Source organism: Cygnus atratus, chromosome 5 (assembly GCF_013377495.2).
Source record: "Cygnus atratus isolate AKBS03 ecotype Queensland, Australia chromosome 5, CAtr_DNAZoo_HiC_assembly, whole genome shotgun sequence".
Taxonomy (NCBI): domain Eukaryota; kingdom Metazoa; phylum Chordata; class Aves; order Anseriformes; family Anatidae; genus Cygnus; species Cygnus atratus.
The window spans coordinates 22,088,683-22,109,063 of NC_066366.1; the positions used below are offsets into that span (position 1 = coordinate 22,088,683).

At 34.7% G+C, this 20,381-nt stretch overlaps 1 protein-coding gene across 2 annotated transcripts in view; it reads left to right on the plus strand.

The window, feature by feature from the left end:
- Positions 1-20,381, plus strand: part of PRKD1 (protein kinase D1) — a 131,780-nt gene that overhangs the window by 59,989 nt on the left and 51,410 nt on the right. For both annotated transcript variants that reach the window (XM_035552133.2, XM_035552131.1), the window contains exon 2: positions 8,369-8,507. In XM_035552133.2, coding sequence (XP_035408026.1) covers positions 8,369-8,507 — 139 coding nt within the window. The remainder of the gene's footprint in view (positions 1-8,368; positions 8,508-20,381) is intronic.

Genomic DNA, 20,381 nt, shown 5'->3' on the forward strand with positions numbered 1-20,381 from the left:
GTGCTTGCCCTCAATGCTTTTTCCCAATGCATTTTTTTCAGGGAAACTAGGCAGCATATGCAAATGTGGTGCATGTGACAATACTTTTTGCTACAGTAGGATGTGAAGACCTGTTTTCTCTTTTCAGTTTCATTGTTTTGTTTGTTATATTACTTTTTAAAATATTCCTGTTGAATTAATTGCTTAATGTACCTGATAGTGAGGTCAGCTACACGAGCGTGTTCTCATTTGCCTGATGTGTACTTCCTATTATAATGTTTACATGACAGCATTGTGACAATTATTTGACCGTTTTCTCAATGTCTGAATTATTCTTTCATTATGCCTGCTTGACTGTGTGTTATCATCATTACTTCGGTAGCTATAATAGAATATTACAAAACACTGAGGAACTAATAGTAAAAGAAAAAAAAAAAGAAGCTAACTCTTGCAAAAGATAAATTATATTTAAGAGTGAGAGGTTATTTCAAAATAAGGTAGTCCATATATGGTATTAGTGAAATCAGTTTCCAAGAAATAAACAACATATATTTTTGGTAACACGTTATGTGCAGTGATTCAGAAAGAAATACTTTCATGGAAGTCTCTTTGAAAAATAAATCTAGTCTTTTTAATGGAAATAGGGAAAGTGATAAAAGTGTCTTGTGGTAGCACAAATAGAGTTATATTAATTATGCTAAATTTCTCTTCATTTTGGAGAGAAGTGTTATTATTTAAGACTTTTCTTGTTTAAACGCATTGAGTGTAGGGTTGTTCCTGGCCAGCAGCCACTTCCCAGATGCAGTTCAGGAGCAAAGAGAGAAAACTTTTCTTTTCCTTCAGATTTTTTAAAATCACTAAAGCAACAATGCCAAGCATCAGGACCTACAAAGTCATTGTGATTTTACTGAAGTTTTCAATTGCAACCACACAAGTAAAATTTAACAACCTTTTTGAGACATGTTTCTGATATGTCCACATAGCTTTCTGTTTGCTGTCAAGTAAAAGAATCTAGTTTTGACAAAAAATGCCCTGTTAAGAAGGCCTTATTTTGATTATCTTCTTGCCATTGGGAAAAGTGGGAGTTTTTAAAGTCTGCATACTAGTAGCTTGAGTAATGCGGTGTGTACTCTGTATTTTTGGCAGTGAGCAATTTGAGTGGCGGAAGGCAAGCAGCCGTACAGCAGCAGGAGGCATAGGTAGCATTAGTGTGTGTTTGTTTGGAAATATCATGCAAAGGAAGCAACTCCTTCCTTGGATGACTGCAGGGAACAACCTGTTCTGGAAGAGACTGACCAAAAGGTCCCTCAGAGGTCAGGCTCTCTGCAAAACAGCCGTCTTTCTATGTTTCTCCAGAGCCATGTTTCATCTGTTTCACAGATATTTCCGTGAGGGAGCTCAGCTGTGTTTTTCCTCTGTGGTCATTGCTGCTGGCAATTCCACAGATGGCAGCAGAGAAGAAAGTTGGAAGTTTGGGGCCAAATCCAGTCAGTGCATGTGGGCAAAGGACTCTGGTTTTGATCTGTGAGATATGAAGAAGTCTGATTCCTGCAGCAAATTGCTGCAGCAAACAGAATTAGAGAAATATTTGTATGTGTGTGTTATTTAAAATACTGTTTATGTCAGGTAATGATACAAAGTTTACTCCTTCCTGATAGTCTACTTGGAAAAGGCTTAACTTCTATGCTGCAGGTATCTCTTTACGCTTTATAGGACGTGTAATTAATCAAAGTTTGTAGTAAAAAATAAAAAATAAAAAAAATTGAAGAATAAAACTATACTGCGAATAGGGAGTGATGCTGTCCACATTAAAACATTTGGTAAAGCAGCTTAACTGATGTTAGGAAAAGTCCAAATGGCAATGGCTCTCTGAAGATATATTGGTACTTCTAAATAAACCAAAATGAGAACACTGGCTTAAGCATTGCTCCAAAATTACGTAAGCTGTTCAGTTGTTTAATTGCACGCATCTTGATATAGTTTGAACTGTGCCGAATCACACTCTTTCAGATGATGCCCAGACAAGGTTTGCGTCCCAGCATGGCCCAGGATCTGTGTCAATTAGGCCATGGGAATGCAGCCTCCCTGCTTCTGGGGAAGAGAGTTCAGCTTCATGGCAGCGAGCCATTTGTGTGCCACTCAGCCTCATCACCAGAGAATGGTTCCTGCCTGGTTTAGTGGATGTAATCTTAGAAACTTATGATTCACTGGGCGATTAAATCAGAAGGAAACCTTTTTGGGGATCGCAAAGGCAAAAAGGAAGCAAGGACTTAAGGTGCTGTTCCCATTCACCACTTGAACCCTTGTAAACCTGGCTCCTTGCTACTGTCCTCAAGGCTCTCTCCTAATTCTTTGTGTCATCTTTCTATATTTCCTTTATTCAAATCTTTTCTGCCTCTGGCCTAAGTGTATTTTCCTTGCTCAGGGTCTCTCCCTTCTAATGCTTCCTAAACCTTCCAAGGTTTCATGGTTTTGAGTTGGAGAAATAGAGCCTTTTAAAAATCTCTTGAATTTCTCAGGGAAGTTAACAGTGACTGCCACAATTAGGCAACATTTTAGGCAGATCTCTTGGCCAGAAGTTTTCTGCTTTTTAGTGTCATGTATTTACAGTGCTGTAACCTCTGTAGAGAAAGGAAACCCTGACTTCTAAAAATACAATACATTTTTATTTTAAGAATGCCAAAGAAGAATGTTTCAGTTTGGTTAATATGATTGTTTTAAAAATTCTATCATTAATATAATTATTTTTAAAAAATGAGTCAAGACTTTTTATTATTGTTATTTTCAATGTTAAAGTTAGGTCCACAAACTTGTTTTTGTTGGGTTTACCTAACTATTTTATTTTTGTTTTAGAAGTTAGGTTAGGTCAACAAACATTCATCATGACTCAACTTCTCCACATGCTGTGAAGACATTGTTCAGTGCACAGTCCTTATGTGTTCTGGACCATTATCTTTGTGCTGTGAGAGACTTCCAGGTTTTATCAAGGTTCTTGTTGGTTTTACAGTATTCACTAAGTACTTATATAAGAGGAAGGCTTGTGAAAATCTAACTAATTTAAGGGGAAAAAAATAGCTATAGCTAAAAAAAAAAAGTTTAAAAGAGGTCAATGTAGACTAAAAAAGATAAAAAGAAGACTTGTTACTTCGTAGAATAAAACAACAGACACTATCCCTTATGTGTAAATGTGCAAAACTGTAGTAAAATGATCACAGTGACCTATTTTTTCAACAATTGGATTCTATTAGTAGTTACACTGGAAACAGCATTGATGTTTAGAGTACATTGTTTCCAGATTTTCCAGATACATTTCTTCCACCAAAAGAACTTTTTTTCTCATCAGTTTTTCATTTGGGGTTTCATTTGACCTAGTGTGCAAACCTTCAACATTTGTAATTATTAAATGTAACTGATGAGAGAGCTCTGCTTCCATTAGACAGTCTCACCTTTCCTTTTAATTAATTTCTATTAAAAAATGTCCTTTACTACAGCAAAAAGGAAGGCTGAATACATTCTCCATTCAAATAACTATGTAGATGTTTGATTATAAGTATTGAAAGTTTCCTAATACGTTGGAAATATGTTAACATTTAGCTATATTAGGTCTTCCAAAGTTCTGTCTTCAACAGTAAAACAGTTTGATTGTCACAGCAGCTGGACAGAGTTTTAAGTCATGTATTTTTTTCACGAGTTTGTTTTTGATCTTTGTGTTGAGAACAGTCATTAATAAGACAGCACATTCATGGAAGTGCATAGTTCAACCTGTGTTGGCATGTGTATGGATGTATGCCTTTGAAATTATTGACTGATAAAATATGTAATGGATTATGTGAATTACTGAATACTTATAATGTGAGGCCTTAGTTATTGAAATTTAATGTCTACAATTTTTTGTAGTATTACTTGAAGTCTTTTTAAATTAAAAGCTGGAATTTGGATAGTCATTTGACTTCTTATTGGTAAAGTCTTCTGGTGGATTTTCTGTAGATGTTTACTGTTGCTAAGGGTAAAAAACACTTCAATGATTGCTTTCACTTTGGTATGTGCTAAGGAAAGGTTGGCGTTGAGCTTCTTCTTGCACTGTGTTTTATGGATAATCTGCTGCCATAATACACATAAGCTGTGCAACATCAAACTATTACTTAAAATGCTGACCAGAAGGTTTTTTTTCCATCTGAAAAAACTATTTGCTTTTTTTTTTTTGAAGTTCCACGGTTAGAGAAAAGTTAAATGATATTATCAGGAAATGAAAGAAGTACACAACTTCAGTCTGCTTATGGGTGACTTCAGATGCAAGTGTTGTTTCCTGTTTTTTACCTTAAGAGCTGCTACAATATGATATAAAACAAGTTTTATATAACTGTTTAGACAAGAGTTTTTAAGTAAGAGTTTTTAAGTACATGTAAAAAAAAACAAAAACAAAAACAAGCAAACAAACAACAACAACAAACTGTTATGCTTTTCCCAAATAATACACTTTTATTGTGGTAACATTGCAGTACTTGTAAGGAGAAATTATTGGCATAATATGAGAAAAGCATCACTGAAAAGTCAAGAATGCTGAAAACTGACATTTAAGTCTTTGTTGAAAATTTTTATAAGTAAACTTTTTTAGGCTATTTGTAGCTCATGAGGTACTATACAATACTTGCATGTACATTTTATTTCTTGAGGGGATGTAATGATTAAAGTATTACTAAAGTAGCATTCACTGTCAGTGAATGATCACTGCTTCTGCATTCAGTAGGTATTAATAATTCAAAATCTAATAAACAGAATTAAAATCCCCATTATTCAATACTAAATGCTTTGTATTCAGAATTGTAATATGTTTGTGATCATTACAAGCAACAATAATGAAAAGCAACTTGTTAATATTTCATTTTCCATTTTGAAGTGGACATCTAGGAAATAATTTGCAGCTTAATCCAGGGACATTGTGTTCTCAGGATAGCTTAAATTTCAGTCGCCCTCTGCCATCCATGGAAGCTGATTTTTAAATTCAGATCATCTCTAAATTACAACTTCTCCTCCTCAAGCTGTCTGAAATCAGTTTGATTCTACTGTGACATAATTATTTATCTCTATGAATGCTATTTTGGACTAATGGCTGAAACCGTTTCTCCTGCAAACTTTTATGTGTGTTTTACAAATAGTTACACTGACAAGTAGTAGTCATATTAAGTCAGTTCAGTGCCCCTTTAGGTCTTCCTTGAAGTCTTAAGCCCATTAAACACCTTATTTTCTATTTCTTCTTGACAGCAATTCATTTTTGACATGTCATTGGCATGATTATGGAAAAGAGTATTTTTATTTATTTTTTAACAGAAGATCATATTAACAGATTGTAATTTGCTCTGAGAAGAGTAGCTGTGTATATGCAATATTACCTTTACAACAGTTTTCCCATAGTACACATCGAACTGCTTACCAGTAATATAGAATGAGGGAACGCATATAGTGCTTCCCCTGTAAGTCTACTGAACTGACGTAAATATATTTTTCGCAATAATGAATGACATCTGCATAGCAAGGTTGGGCAAAATTAAAAGCTCTTATAGCAAAGTGTAAATCTGGTACATTTTCTGAGGATAGTTTATATTTTAATTTTTCAGAATTTCTTCTTGTATCAGTTATCTTTGATATAGTACATTAATGAACAAAGTCTGTGGATGTGTAACACAGTTTCTTTTGTTAAATCTCAAATTCTGTTTTTGATTCTTAAGGAAATATTCCATTTCCACAGTATAGCGTTTTCTGTGACTATTTTACTCCTGGTAATTCCACTTACAGCAGCTAATATAGTGAAAAGACTTTTTATTAGTGTTGGGAATTCAGGTCCAATACCATCATTTGTAGTTAGTTTTCAGTTAGCTTAGCTCTAGTTAGCTTTTAGGTAGCTTGACATGTATGCATTTCCTATTTTGCTCTGTATTTGGCAAAAATAAATGCTATTTATAGTGTTGTAGTACCAAGCAATGTGTCGGCTTTTTGTTTACTTTTGTTTGTGCATATCAACATTATTGTTGGCAGGAATAAGCTTAGCTGAGGGAATATTTTTGTCACTGTTGCAACAGTTGGTCCTTACACAATGTTTTATTTGGAGAATCGCACCATCAAAATGGCTTTCTTGGCGTGAGAGTAGCTCATGTGGGGAAAACTCACTTGAACCCAGCAGATAATTCTTGTATAGAATTGAACAACAAATCGTGACCGAATTTTTTATCTCTTCAGAATGTAATGATACCTCAAAATATACATATTTATACACACATAGATAATACATGTAATATAACAAATACTTCTTATAGGTAGAAAAAATTGAAATAACATAAAAAGAGCAAATGGAGTGGGAAAATAAAGAGACAACAAGCAATTTAAGTCATAACGAATTTAGAGGGAAATGCCTGTTTTATCTCTGCAGTCCAGTGAAATGAGAAGATTCTGTCGGTGTTTGAAAGAGGACAGCAGTGTCCATTTTGAGAGATATTTTTAATTTTACACTGCATCCAAGTAATAAAAAAATCCCTCAATACAAACCATCAGGCTTGTATACTGTAGCAAGGTAGGGATCTGTATAACTAAATTTCTTTGGGATTACTTTCTTATGTCTGCTCTGAGGAGCATGAGTCTGCCTGCTGCCAGCTCCTGTGCTGGTGTGCGCAAAGCAGAGCTGCTCCATCCACTGAGCACCATGGCACAGGGCCTGGGCAGCTCCATCAGGCTTTTAGTTTCAGCTCAGTGTTGCCGGGTCAGGTGTTGAACAGCTTTGTAAGATGCTTGGGTGTCTCCTAGCACCCGTATCATCTGCTTTTTTATTATCTAAGCTTACCTTAACTTAAATAATAGAGTATATTGACAAAGAGAGTAATTGCAGTTCAGATTACGTCTCCCCCTGGAAAGTTTTGATTAGCTCAGCTTAATGTAAAGCAAATTTCTTTAAAAACAAGAGTAACTATTTCACATTTAAGCCATGAATTTGGCGTATTGTCAAACTAGAAAAATGCTTTTGGCACTATGTTGAATAATTTATTACATTAATGAGATTTTGAAACAATCATGGCTTAAGAATTAATCTGGAATAGGACTGACCCGACTTCAGAGACTTTGATGCATTTCATTCGAATCAGGGATATGACTATTTTGTCTCTCTTTTTCAGTGTATGCTTTAAAGCTATGAAGCATAACTTTCTTGGAGTGCTTGGATTGATTCTGAAGCTTCTAGTAATCAGTAATGAATGTATTGTTTTATTCTCTATTCTTTTCAAAGTAATTTGCCCTTCAAAACCTGTCACTTTTTCTCTCTGTGTGTATCATTGGGTTTCTTTCACTGTGTGTTGGTAAAGCTCCCAGATAAAACATGGAGTAGTTCAACAGTGGAAAATTGGATTGAATTTTCTGTATCATAAAAAAGGGTTTCTTGGCTATGTTTTCAAAGCAAAAGTTTGGTTCTTGTAAGCTAGGAACATGAAAAAACTCACATTTTTGTGCTGCAGCAAAAAGGAGTGAAAAAGTTTTGCTTATATAATAATCTCACGTTCAGTGTACAGCTGCAGAGTTTTTTGAAATGCTTTCTACTTTGAATAGGACTTACTCTGTTTTCCCATAGTACAGTTTCAAAGCTCCAACACCTTTGAATAGAAACAGGTTATTATGGTTAAGTTTGGAAACATAGTTTTATATTTCAGTATCTTAAAGTATACCCCAGAAAATAAAAATCCTATTATATGATATCTCGTTGCACTTGAAAATGGTCTTTTTTGACACTGTAAAAGAGATCTTATGTAGGGTGTGATTTTTGTAAAGAAAGATTTTCGGTAACTTTTCATTTTTCTTCTCTAAGTATGAAGTTGTGAATATTATGAGGGCTTTAAGTGATACACTTTAGTCTCAAGAAATATGTATTAGCTAATGACCTATCACTTAAGAGTTGTATCTTAGGCAGAGCTGAAAAATATTTCTGGCCTCCAGGCATCATTTTGCCATGAATATTGTTAATCATGATAGAATCATAGAATAATGTAGGTTGGCTGGGACTTCCAGAGGTCCTCTAGGCCAACCACTTTCTCCAGAAGGATCTAATCAAGTTGCTTGGGAACTTGTCTTTGAAAAGACATCAGCAGTGAGTAAGGGATGTACTTATTTCTCTCTCATTTACTAGTGGATACCGCATTACTTGCAAACAAAATAAAAGCAAATGAGTTTACTTGGGTTGCGGAAAAGCTATTTTTAGAATACCATGATAAATATTGCCATATATGGAAAAATATTTAGTTTGGTACTAATGTGAGCAAGTGTCTACTCTGCCCTCAAAATTAATTATATTAATTGTATTTTACAGTTATGTATTTTTACAATGTAGTAATTTCTTATGGGTTTGTATTTACAGTTTCCTGAATGTGGTTTCTATGGAATGTATGACAAAATTCTGCTCTTCCGCCATGACCCTACCTCTGAAAACATTCTCCAGTTGGTGAAATCAGCTGCAGATATCCAAGAAGGAGACCTAGTTGAAGTTGTCTTGTCAGGTAACTAAAGGAAAAAAAAATAAAAAGGAACTAACAGCATGACAACTGTCATGCTTTTGCATGTGAAGACATCCACAGTTTTGTCCCAGGAAAAGGAGATTTTGTATGTATGGACTTTCATCTATACTGGGTCAAAATCTCAGATGTATATGCGCCATACATTAATTTTTGAATTCTTTTTTTTCCTGTTGTACAGCTTACTTTTTGACAGCCTATGTCCATATTACTAGTTAAGCAACAGGTTAATTTTAATGAACAATTTGAAAAATGTGTATTCTGCATTTTTAGAGGAAAATCATCCAGATGGGCAGCACAGCCCTTTTCAAAGAAGCACATTGGAAACAAAAAGCAACAAGTAACAACAAAATACAAAATCTGTATTAACATTTTAGCATTTACTTAATTAATAGAGAAGCTTAAAAATTAGAATTGGTTTTAACATATTTTGCATGACGTATCAATAGTTTAATATTTAAATGGATAGACTATACATTTTTCTGCTAGCCTATTAAGCAGTGCTGTTTGTTCATAATTACCTGTGGAGGAATTATCAAAGCCATTCTAGCTAGTAGTGACCTGTTTCCTTTTTAAAAAAAAGGATTTTTTTTTGGCACTTCATATAAGCTAAAAGCTAAAATGTCTACTGGAAATAGAATAATTGCTTTTTCACAGCCTTTCATAACAATGCCTGTTCAGGCTGCTCTGATTCCTTATGTGATTAAAGAAAAACCACGTATTTAGAAAAGTAAGAGAAAAATTTTAATTTTAGTTGGGATAGTAAATATATATTATTTATGGATGGCAGTCCAAGAGGAGTGCTGGATACTCCTTCTAAAGGACTATATATAAATGATTGCATGGAAAAAAGCAGAACAAAAGAAGATAAATATTTAAGGCCTAGGAAATACAAGGAGACAGTAAGCCGATAAAAAGCCAGAGAATAGAAGCTATAGTCTGAAGGTGTTTAGCAGGTGAAGGGTTGTAAGAAGAGATGTAGGATGAGTGAAAGGCCACATTCTGGAGACAACAAAATGACAAATGGATTTAAGGAACACGTTTGGCCAGCAAAGTGACCATAAAGATTGGATTACTCTAACTGAAGGAAACAGAAATTATGCGACTGGAATGTAAAGGAAGTCTGGGGGTGCCGTTAGGTGTTAACAGGACTTGTCAAAAGCCTATGTATAAGAAAAGATGAAGTATGTAAATAGGAATGACGCAAAGTTTAGAAGGATATGCAGTAGAGAAAATGCTGCAATTGTAAAGATGTAAAAGTGGCATTTGTTAAATGAAATTTAGATGTCTGAGGGGCTTTATTTTTGCAGTTGGAATATGCAGTTAGACCAGCTGGAAAGACAAAAATAGGGAGGTACATATGTACAGGTAAAAACTGAAGCTGTAGAAGAGTGCAGGATTAACAAATAGAAAGCCATAGGCCTAGTGGTTGCTGAAAAGACGGGGAGATAAGTTAGGTTAATGTCATCTTAACCAGTTGAGCTTTACTGTATAGCATCCTATTTCATACTCTGATTAGTATAGGAAGTAGAGAATGATGCAAGTAATTCCTGTAAGTCATCGTTCATCTATTCCATATCAGGAAACAAATCTTTGCCTCTTGAAAAGATGCCAGAATCCCTATTTCAGATAATCCACTTAAAATAATTGCTGCAGGTCAATAAATCAGATGCAGTGAAAAAAAATCAGCAAGGAATTTAGTGTTTTATTTAATGCATATTTTTTATGATTTTGAAACAGAAACCACATATCTTCCAGTTCTCCAAAATTAGGCAAGTAGCTGTTGAAATCTTCAAGAGAACTATACTATTTAAGAGCATTAGGGGATTTATGCTTTTATTTTGTGGGTGAAACATCTCCCCAAATAAGTGGTCAAGTATAAGCAAGTCTGTGGTAGTTAGAGGAAGGCTCTTAAACCAATACTGCGTGAAAGTATGGGTGGTACTTACAGGTACCTGTCTGTATGTGCTTTATAAAAATAGATTATACAGAGTGTTGTCTGAAGGCTTGACTTTTTTAATATGACAAAGTAGTGTTGTACTGTGTTCTAGTAATCAAATTTTAGTTAAAGGCAAATCCCTGAAGTATAGTATTGCACACTTCCTAATAACTCTGTTACACAGTTCTTAACAGTATTGATCAGCTGTATCATTTGATCTAGTTGTATTTTTGAGGAACTCGTGAATGAAGTTTGTCTTTGCCTTTGCCTTCTTGCTACTTGCTTTTGTCATTTCTGTGATGGCCTATTTCCATTTCGCAATTCACTGGCTATCAAAAGTTGTGTAACTGCACCAGTGTGTCAGAAAGAGTTAGAGGAGAGTAGAGAATACAGTGGGATTCAAATCATTTTGAAGGTCATTGTAATGTAGGAAATTCAGAGATTATGGAAATTGTATTTTAAATACATTTACAATGAAAATGTGTTGTAAAAACATTATGATGTATTGAAAACTAAGCATAATATATTTTTGGTATTGTTTCATAGTTTTACAGGAAATAGGGCGTAATTATAATCCTTATATGCATAGTCAAAACCTTTCTGAATCTTGAAGTCTTAATGTCATTACTGTGTTCTTTTTTTTTTTTCCACAAAAAACAGTGATAGGCAGTTCTAACCCCCTGAGAATAATTCTTGTTTTAGGTTTATCTTCCTATTAGCAGTAGTTAATAATAGAATTTGTTTTTCTCTCTCTTTCCCTCCCTTCCTCCCTCTCTCTCTCCTTTTCCCTTAGCCTTTTTCTCTTTCTTTCCCCTACATCTAGAGCTACTTCTGGAAAATACAAAGATGCAAGTTATCGTTCTAGTATAACCATCTCTTTGACCAATCCAGACCATCCAGACCATCCAGACCAATTTGACCATCCAGAGATTCGTTAAAAGCAGTTTCCCGTGTTTTGAGAGTACCTGATTCATGGAATTTTAACCACAGCCATCAATCATGTCCTTACTAAGATAAAGTGGCTTTTTTTTTTAATTATTTTTACTTATAAGTCAGGGTTGAGGAATCTCAGGACTCTTTGGCTCTTCTCTTTTCTTAAGAAAATAAACACATGCATTTATAGTATTTCATATTAGCAAAGCTTATAAAGTATTCTTTTTAAAAGCACTTATTTTTAACCTGACTTCAGAGGCAGTAGAGCTGGAGCAGTACAGAATACATTAAAAAGTGATGCCATTAGCAATGATATTGCTATCAAGCTCTCACAGTGTTTATCCAATATGTTTGATGGTCCATATTAGAAATGTGCTCTGACCCCATGGAAAAGATGGCAAATTATATCTTTTTAGATTATGACTTAATTAGATTATTATTTATTTTATACTATTATAGATTTGTAAATTGTCATTTGTTTTAGTCATTTATTGCAATATTTACTTAGAACAGATAAATTGCAAGTAAATTTTAAAGATATCTTTAGATGTAAGTATTTGCAAGTTGTATTTAAATATAAACTACATTTTTTTTCAGATATTTAAACTTTTTTTTCCAAATTGGGATTTAATATATTCTGCAGAGCTTTTGCAATTGCAGCCTAAATTAGGATGTGGCTTGGAAATTAAGTTAAACAAACAAAAGAGCCAAAACCAACACAAAACAAACAAAAAAGCACTGATTCCTTCCCCTTCCCCTCCATTTAAAATATCCCCCCCCAAAACCTGAGAGCAATAACTCTTTTTGCAGAATGGAAGTGAGAAGCAGTCTAAGGCAGTATATGTACTCTGCAAGAAAGGAAACCTTTTTTCAGAAGGTCTTCTGTAATTGTTTGTTTTGGAGAAATCGGTAATAAAAGTTTTCAATAGGAAATTATTTGTCATGGCATTCTCAAAATCCTGGATGACTTTCATATTCTGTTTTTCATTATTCTTCCTATTACAGATGTAGGTACAAAACGGTGAGATTCTACTGATAAAAAGAGAAACAATCTTTTCATTCACAGTTCCAGTGCTTTTATTTTTCAAAGTCTGAAAATATTTGATCTTCATTTATTTTTTAAAAATTTGTTATTTGTGCACAGATATGTTAGATAGGTATTTCAATACTAGTACATACTGTGTTGCATGAACTTAAGTTGAGTTTTATAAGACAGGGTGACAATTACTGTAGTAAAAATTGATCAGAGAACTAGGGGAAAGAAAGCACCTCAGAGAGGCCCAGGAAGCTGTTACCAAGCACAGATGTTCACTTTAGCATGTGACAGTCACCAGCTGAAAATATTTATAGTCTAGGATGCCCAAGGACTACAATGAATTTGTCAACCTCTTGAGTGTTGCTGTTACTCACTTTGGGGCATGTAGTGTGTCCCTGTGGACAAACAAAAAGAGAGCATCTTCTGCCTCTGGGAAGTCATAGCCTGAATTTCAGCAGCAGAGAGAGCATGCAGCATCATGTTCAAAGCTTTCTGAATAGGAAGCTTGATCCTATTTGACATACAATGGATTAAATCCATGTAAATGTATTTTAAGTTTACATTTGATGAACTAGAGCAGATCGCTCAAAGGGCTTGGCTCATTGGGTTTTGAATGTCTCTAAACACAAAGAGTATGCAACCTCTCTGGCTACTTCTTCCTATGTTTGATCATCAAAGTGTTTTCTAGCCTACATTAGAAATATCTAAACTGAATGTACATTCCAAAGTTCTGTAAATTCAAGGTATATTTTGGCAATCATTTTTGAATAACATTTCTGAAAGAGGCAATAGAATGTTACTGCTACAGCTTTGCTGCTGAAAACTGTGCACACTGCGGGTAAACATCCCCTGAGGTATAGATATCTGATGTCAAAAGCTATACTGATCCACTGCATTCATTTTTTATTGCACATGTCGATATTAGCCAGTGGAGAAAAAGCTGAACTATCACTCCTAATACTATGGTATTATACAATCAATTCATATCCTAATGCTATGCATTATCTAATTTTAATAAGGTAATAAGGTATTTTATAAAGGCTGGACGACGTGATTTTTTTTTCATTTTATTTTTATTTTTTCCATATTCTGTTTACGTTCTTAACAGTTTAAGGAATAATAAATAAAATCATATTCTGGTTTAGATCTTATATTACAGGTTCTTGAGAGAGATGAGAAGTTACCTAGAAAAATTTATAGTTGAGAAGAGTGCAGCTGAAGCACTTTAATCCAATTTAGGGAAGAAAATTGTACCTGCAGATGTCATATAATATAACTGAAACAGGTTGTAGAAGAGCTAGAGGTTTCTGGTGGAACACATGAGATTTAATCAGCTCAGAATGCAACACTTCTTGTGCTTTTATATTTAAAATGAACATTATGATCTGCACTTTGCATTGGTGCATTATGCAGTGGGATTTTAATGGAGTGTAAGAATCACGTAACTTACTGAACAACTGCTGTGTGTCTGTCTGCTGACTGGCCCACAGGAGATAAACACAGACTGTTACGATCAGCTAGCCAAACTGCTGTTCAGTGCCAGAATAGATTCTAGCATTTTGGAGGTGAAATGTCAGACATTATTATGAGAGTGGAAGGAAGAGGGTATATTGAGTTACAGACTGTCACCTACACATTAAAGGAAGAAAAGGGAACTTTCATTATGAACGTTAGTAGTCCTCATAAGTACAGTTTTATTTTTACCTCATATATGGTTATCTTTCTTTTGTTTTATGTATTTTAAAAATATTATCTGTTCTAATGCTTTATTTCAGTTAACAGTATGGGATTCTGACAGTGTTTGTAAAGTGGGTGGGGGCACGTCAGAAATGAATTACTTAAAACCACGAATTTGTTTGTTCAACCAAGTTAGTTTATTAGGCCACACTCATGTATGTGCATTGAACAGTATCACTAATACCATTCGATTAGTGATGTATCAGTTGCCATGCTGACGTTTTCTTTGCTATGCATTTTCTATTCCATTTCTTCTTCAGAGTGTTAGAAAAGTACATCTAGTCTCCTGATGCACAAAAGAGGAAGGCCCTTTACTTACAGTGTTGGGGAAATCTCCACTGATGTGTTCACTGAACCCATTTACCTATCTGTTAAATTGCATCACAGACTGAAAAAGGAGCAAAATATTTGTAGAAAGGATTTTGTAGAGCTCTATTTGTAGGAAGGATTTCTTTTGACTAAAATACTCTAGAAAATTAGCAAGCAGACCAAATCAGGAAGGATTATATCAAAGTTATAATCAAAGGTGGCTGTAAATGAGCAGTCATTCACTCAGAAACACTGAAAGGAAGAGGAACCACAGGCTGTAACTTGTGCACTCTCTTTCTTTAAAATGCACTCTTCCTGTCTGCTCAAGAAAAGGAAGTAAGTTTCATGTAAGGTGATTTTAGCGACTTTTTACACAGGCAGATACTGACAGGGCAAGGGGAAATGGTTTTAAACTAAAAGAGGGGAGATTTAGATTAGATATTAAGAAGAAATTATTTACTCAGAGGGTGGGGAAGCGCTGGAACAAGTTGCCCAGAGAAGCTGTGGATGCCCCATCTCCAGAGGTGTTCAAGACCAGGTTGAACAAGGCCCTGGGCAACCTGATCTGATGGGCTGCATCCCTGCTACAAGCAGGGATCAATAGGAAGGTATCATTCATGTTCCACTCATAAAATAAAAGATGTAAATGTCAGACACTAAAATAACGTAAAATATACATTAGATTTGAATAGAATGGAATAAGCTTTCTCTGATTTCTGGCTTCTTTAAGCTTTACTCCTAATTGAAGCATTTTGCTACTCTTTTGAGTAGCCTTTAAAAATTATATATTTCGACTGCCATTTATTAACGCCAATAACAAGATATTAATTATTGAGAGGTACAGACTTTCATATCCTTTCTTTCTGGAGTTGTTAAGTAGTTGAAATGTATCAAGTTTTTACATTAAGTAATTAATGTAAGTTAAGATATAAGGAAATGTGGATTGTAGATGAGTAAACTTGTTTCTAAAATGGGGGTTGCAGTGCATGTATCAAAGTTATTTCAAGCTCTCTATAGATGCAACCAACACCACTTCGTGTGTGTATTTGTGACCTTTTTCAGATGAGCTGTATTTGCCTTTTTTCCCTTAAATGGAAGCACAGCCTCTATAGAACAAGCTGGCAAATGACAATTGCTGTACTTCTGACTCTGTTTGAGCTCTGTTTTTCAAGTCCTGCAAGGAAACTATTAGTTTAGATGCCTTCAGACTTTTCTTCTTGCCAGCATAATTTATGTCCTATGCTATACCTTGTTCAGGAAGGTTTATTAAAAACTGCTGTGTAAATTTGCCAAGTTGTTTCATGTTATATAGAGCAAAAAAACAATTTTGCAGTTTTAATATGAATTTGATGGTTAAAAGTCTGTCTGTTTTACTGGGGCAAAATTACACTGGCACGTAAGAGATCTTTGCCAGCCACTGGAAGGCAGACGATGAAACATTAGCATCTTGTGAGAATTAGCAGAATGTACTTCATCTGCTTGCTGTGAGCAGTCGTGCTCAACTTGGCAGGATTCCTGAAGCAATAAAATCAAATAGCAGCTCTTTTACGTTCCCTTGCTGAGCTGATGAGGGCAGGAATTGATCCACTACTTTTGTTAAGAAGCCATTTTTGGTTTAATATCACAGACAATATAACATCAGATCATTAGTTGCTGACATTTTATTTGGTTTCAGTATATTTTATACTGTCTTGTATATGATAAAATATAATGAACTGAATACAAGCTGTAGATAACTATGCAATTATAGTAAATGCCATATATCAGCATATAACTGGATTGTAATACTAGTTTGACTGCCAAATCCTTGAGATAAATATTATGATGTTACATCTTTGAACATTATTTTGTAGTAGTTACATACTTGGTCATGGTTTGTGACTTTCTTTGTAATTGAAAGCCACGGTTCTTTTGCTATCTCCATGGCTATTTTAAGGCCCTGGTGTCTTTGGAAAATACAAATGTCCCATCCAAGGTCACATTTCTTATAATTCTTCCTCTGTGTCCTTTTAATGATCTCTAGCTGTCATCTTTTTTCTTAATACTGTAGGTAAGGCTCATTACTGATTAGGTTAAAGTAGATCTGATTTTCTGTCCCTTACTGTTCAGTAGCGTGCATCATTCATGAGTCATGAATTTCACATAGATGCCTCTATTTAAGTTCTTAGAACTAAAAGATTTTTTGCTTCTTTGTTTGTTTTTCCTCATTGTCTTTTCCTCAGCTTATAAGTAGAAGGTAACAATTACAATAGATACAGACTTCAAGTTTCATACTTCTGTATCAGCTGCATCTTTCTGAATTCCCTCTCCTATCTTGCCTTACCATTCTTTTCTTTCTGCTACAGGAGGGAGTAGGTAAAAATAGGATGAAGAAATAATATCCTGTCAACATCACTTCATTACGCTAGTTACCTTATCTGGCTGCATCCTCAACAGAACACACTGAGTAAAATAATATGTGATAGGCAAACGTTAATAGGGAAGCAGTTAATGTGTCAGCTTTGCTTCTAGTGTTCCTACAGGCCGTGCTAGTTATTCTTCCTTAGGTCTTTCTGTATGTTTTTCATATTTAATGATTATTTCAGAAACAGAAAAAGAGTTGTGAGATTTTGATAACGTTGCTTGCAGTAAAGCAAGCAGTGCTTTCAGTTCTTCACAGGAACAAAATTAACATTACATTTTTAAAGAACCTTTTTGAATTACTAGTTTCCTTTATACGTTAAGCTTTTAGATGTCATTTTAAAGCTTAATTAGTTGGTAATCATAAACAATGCATTTTTGTGTTCATTAAAAATTAAATTTTAGAAAAAACAGTGTTGGTAGAGAGGATAAATTTTCCTTGCAAGAAACTACAACTACACAGAAATCCTTCTCTCAAGACAGTACCTGTTTATGAGAGGCTGCTGTTTGACTGCTAGCTAATATATCAGACATCCTACATTGTACACCTTTACATGTCAGGTTTTGAGAGATGATACATTTTGAGCTTATTTGTGTGGTGTTTAATGAAAACACCCAAGTTTTCTGTTCAGCTGAGATAGCAAATTTGGTTTGCCAGAAGCCATACAGGTACTTTTTTAAGCACTTTTTAAAGCACTTATTTAAGAATACTTCTATTTCACATCGCTATCTCTAAATTTTTGAGCACATTTCCAATATATGCATATTTATTTATTTTCACTTCATTTCCACTAGCTAAAATATGAAATTGGGAAAAACCCAATTTTATGCTCAGAAAAAAAAAAAAAAAAAGAAAAAGATTTGATTCATCATATTTTTTATTATTATTATTTGATACATTTGTTCAACAATTACTTTGACCAGTAGATGCTTGACCAAACATTTATATCAGTGTATTTTTAATCAATAGTTGCAAATCTTGAAGAGAGACTAGATGTAAATGATTCTGAGAGGAGTCTAATAATAATTTAAAAAAAAAAAAGGGTAATCCACTTGGAATAACATGCCCATCAGAAGAGCTGTGTTGTTAACCTGTCAACCGGGCATTTTGAGCTGCTTGGATATGTCAGGAGAAAAGTGCTGTTTGGAGAACATTTCTACTTTTTCAGTTTCTGAATTCATGGTCTCAGTAGTTCATTGCTCTAGTAGGTTTCAAGTTAATTATGGCTTACGTAAAAAATACATCTTTCATTATCACTATTTAACTCACTGAATTTAGTTTCCTTGGCTGACTGCTGGTTTTAGATTTTGAGAGGGCAAATGGGAATACACAATCTAATATTTATTTCCAGTGAATGATATTTGCAGCCTTTCGTCGTAGTTATATGACTTCTTTCAGGAACTAGCTGAGGTTTGTAGCTAAAGCACATCTGAGCACAAACAAGCAACCCTTTTTTCCCTTGAGGAATATAACAATTGGAAGCAGAAACTGAGAAAGAGATTCAGGATCTGCCACAGGTTGTGAACTGCTGTTTTTTATACCTAGATGGTAGCGTGACTCAAGCTTGGAGACTTTGTCATTCTGACTGTGAAATCTAGCTCACTCAAAAGAGGCCTCAAGAATGTTTCTGTTAACCTGCTTAAGTGTGTGACTTGTTGCCTAAGAGATGTTTGGAGAGCTTTCCTGTCTCTTAGGACATGAAGAGTCACCTCAGTCTGTTTTGTTGGTACAAAAGGTTTTTCTATGACACTACATGGTTTATGTTTGTTTCCTAGTTTTGTTGGTTTTGGCTTCCACCTCTTCTTCAATCCGGTACACTCTTACTCCTTTCCTGTCCAAATGACACAAATCCAGTCTTTTAATCTCTCCTTACATGGAAGGCTCTTCCATGCCTACAGTGTTTTTTCTCTTTCATCAGTTCTTCTCTTACCATAGTTCTTTTTAGGTTGGTCTCTCAGAGACTACACACAGAACATCAAGTGAGGAATATTGGTATCACCATTTCCCAATGTTTATTTCAGTCCCATTTAATTTTGTGCATGGGTGAAATCCTGGGTAAACCCAGTAAGACAGTAGCAACACTTTTAATTTTCAGTGCAGCAATGGTATATTCTCTAAACATTTTGCTTATGTTTTTGACCTCCAGATCTTCTGGCCAGGTACTACAGATGTTTCCATGATCTGAATCATTCTTGAATTCTGGTAAACCATTAAAAAAAGCAAACAAAAGAAACAACAAGAAAAACTACAACAACTTATAGAAATACTTGATTTATTTTTTTTCCAGGTTATGTCATCTTGAATATTTGTGTGCAAATTGTCTATTTACTTAGCATGGTTCAGTTTGGTTCTCCCTTTTTTAGTCTTATCCTAGAAAAGATTAAAGTAAGGATGAAAAAACACAATGGTTAATTACAGTCATGCTTCGGTTCCTTGTCTCTGGTGGTCTCAGGTCTTTGAAAGACTGTTGGTCAGGCAGACATCAGAGCATATTGACTCCTGGGGTACACTGCTAGTTAGTGGTCTCCAACTAGGCTTCATACCCCTGATCACCATCCTCTTGGCCCATCTGTTCAGCCAGTTTTCAATCTACCACACTGTCTACTCATTCAGTCCATACATCAACAGCTTCTCTATGAGGAAATTATGGGAAACAGTGTTGAAAGCCTTACTGAAGTTGAATTAGATAACTGTCCTTCCTTTGCCTACCAAGCCAGTCATTTCATTACAGAAGTTTATTATGTTGGTGAAGCATGACTTCCCCTTGGTGAATCCATGTTGACTTCTCGTGACTTTCTTGTCATTTATGTGCCTGGAAATGGTTTACAGGATTAACTGCTCCATCAGGGATCAAGGTCAACCTGACTGGCCAGTAGTTTGCTGAGTCCTCCTTCTTGCCCTTCTTGAAGATAGGAGTGACATTTGCTTTCCTCCAGTTTTTGGGCATTTCTCCCATTGTCCACAAGAGTTCAAAGATTATCAGAAGTGGCCTTGCAATGATATCTGCCAGCTTCCTCATCATGGGTGCATCTCATAAGGGCTCATGGACATCTGATGATACTCTGCAAAAAAAAAAAAAAAAGTATATTCTTTATATAATGATATATATTTATGAATTCTTAGGGTAGTTTTCAGAGATAACTAAACTTTTGCAGATTGTTCCCATTAAAGTGAGTTTAAAATAGTTTAATGTACACAGAGTTTCCTTGGAGAGCTCAGCATAAGATTTTATTTTTGATTCCTGATATTTATACTTTTAGCCATCAGCATTTATTCACTGTATAATAAGTATTCTCTTAACCTTTTATGAAGCAAATTTGAAGGAATTACACAAGTGCTACTAATTCTTTTGGGAAGCCTCTTCTTTTTGAGACATATAGTCCTGACAGAAGCTATGTAATCCATCACTTGATTTTTTTTTTCATAAGCCTTGCAAAAAAAATTTAGTTTTGTAAGTCAGAGGAAATAAAGATGTAAAAGACTCATAGTGATTACTTCATGATA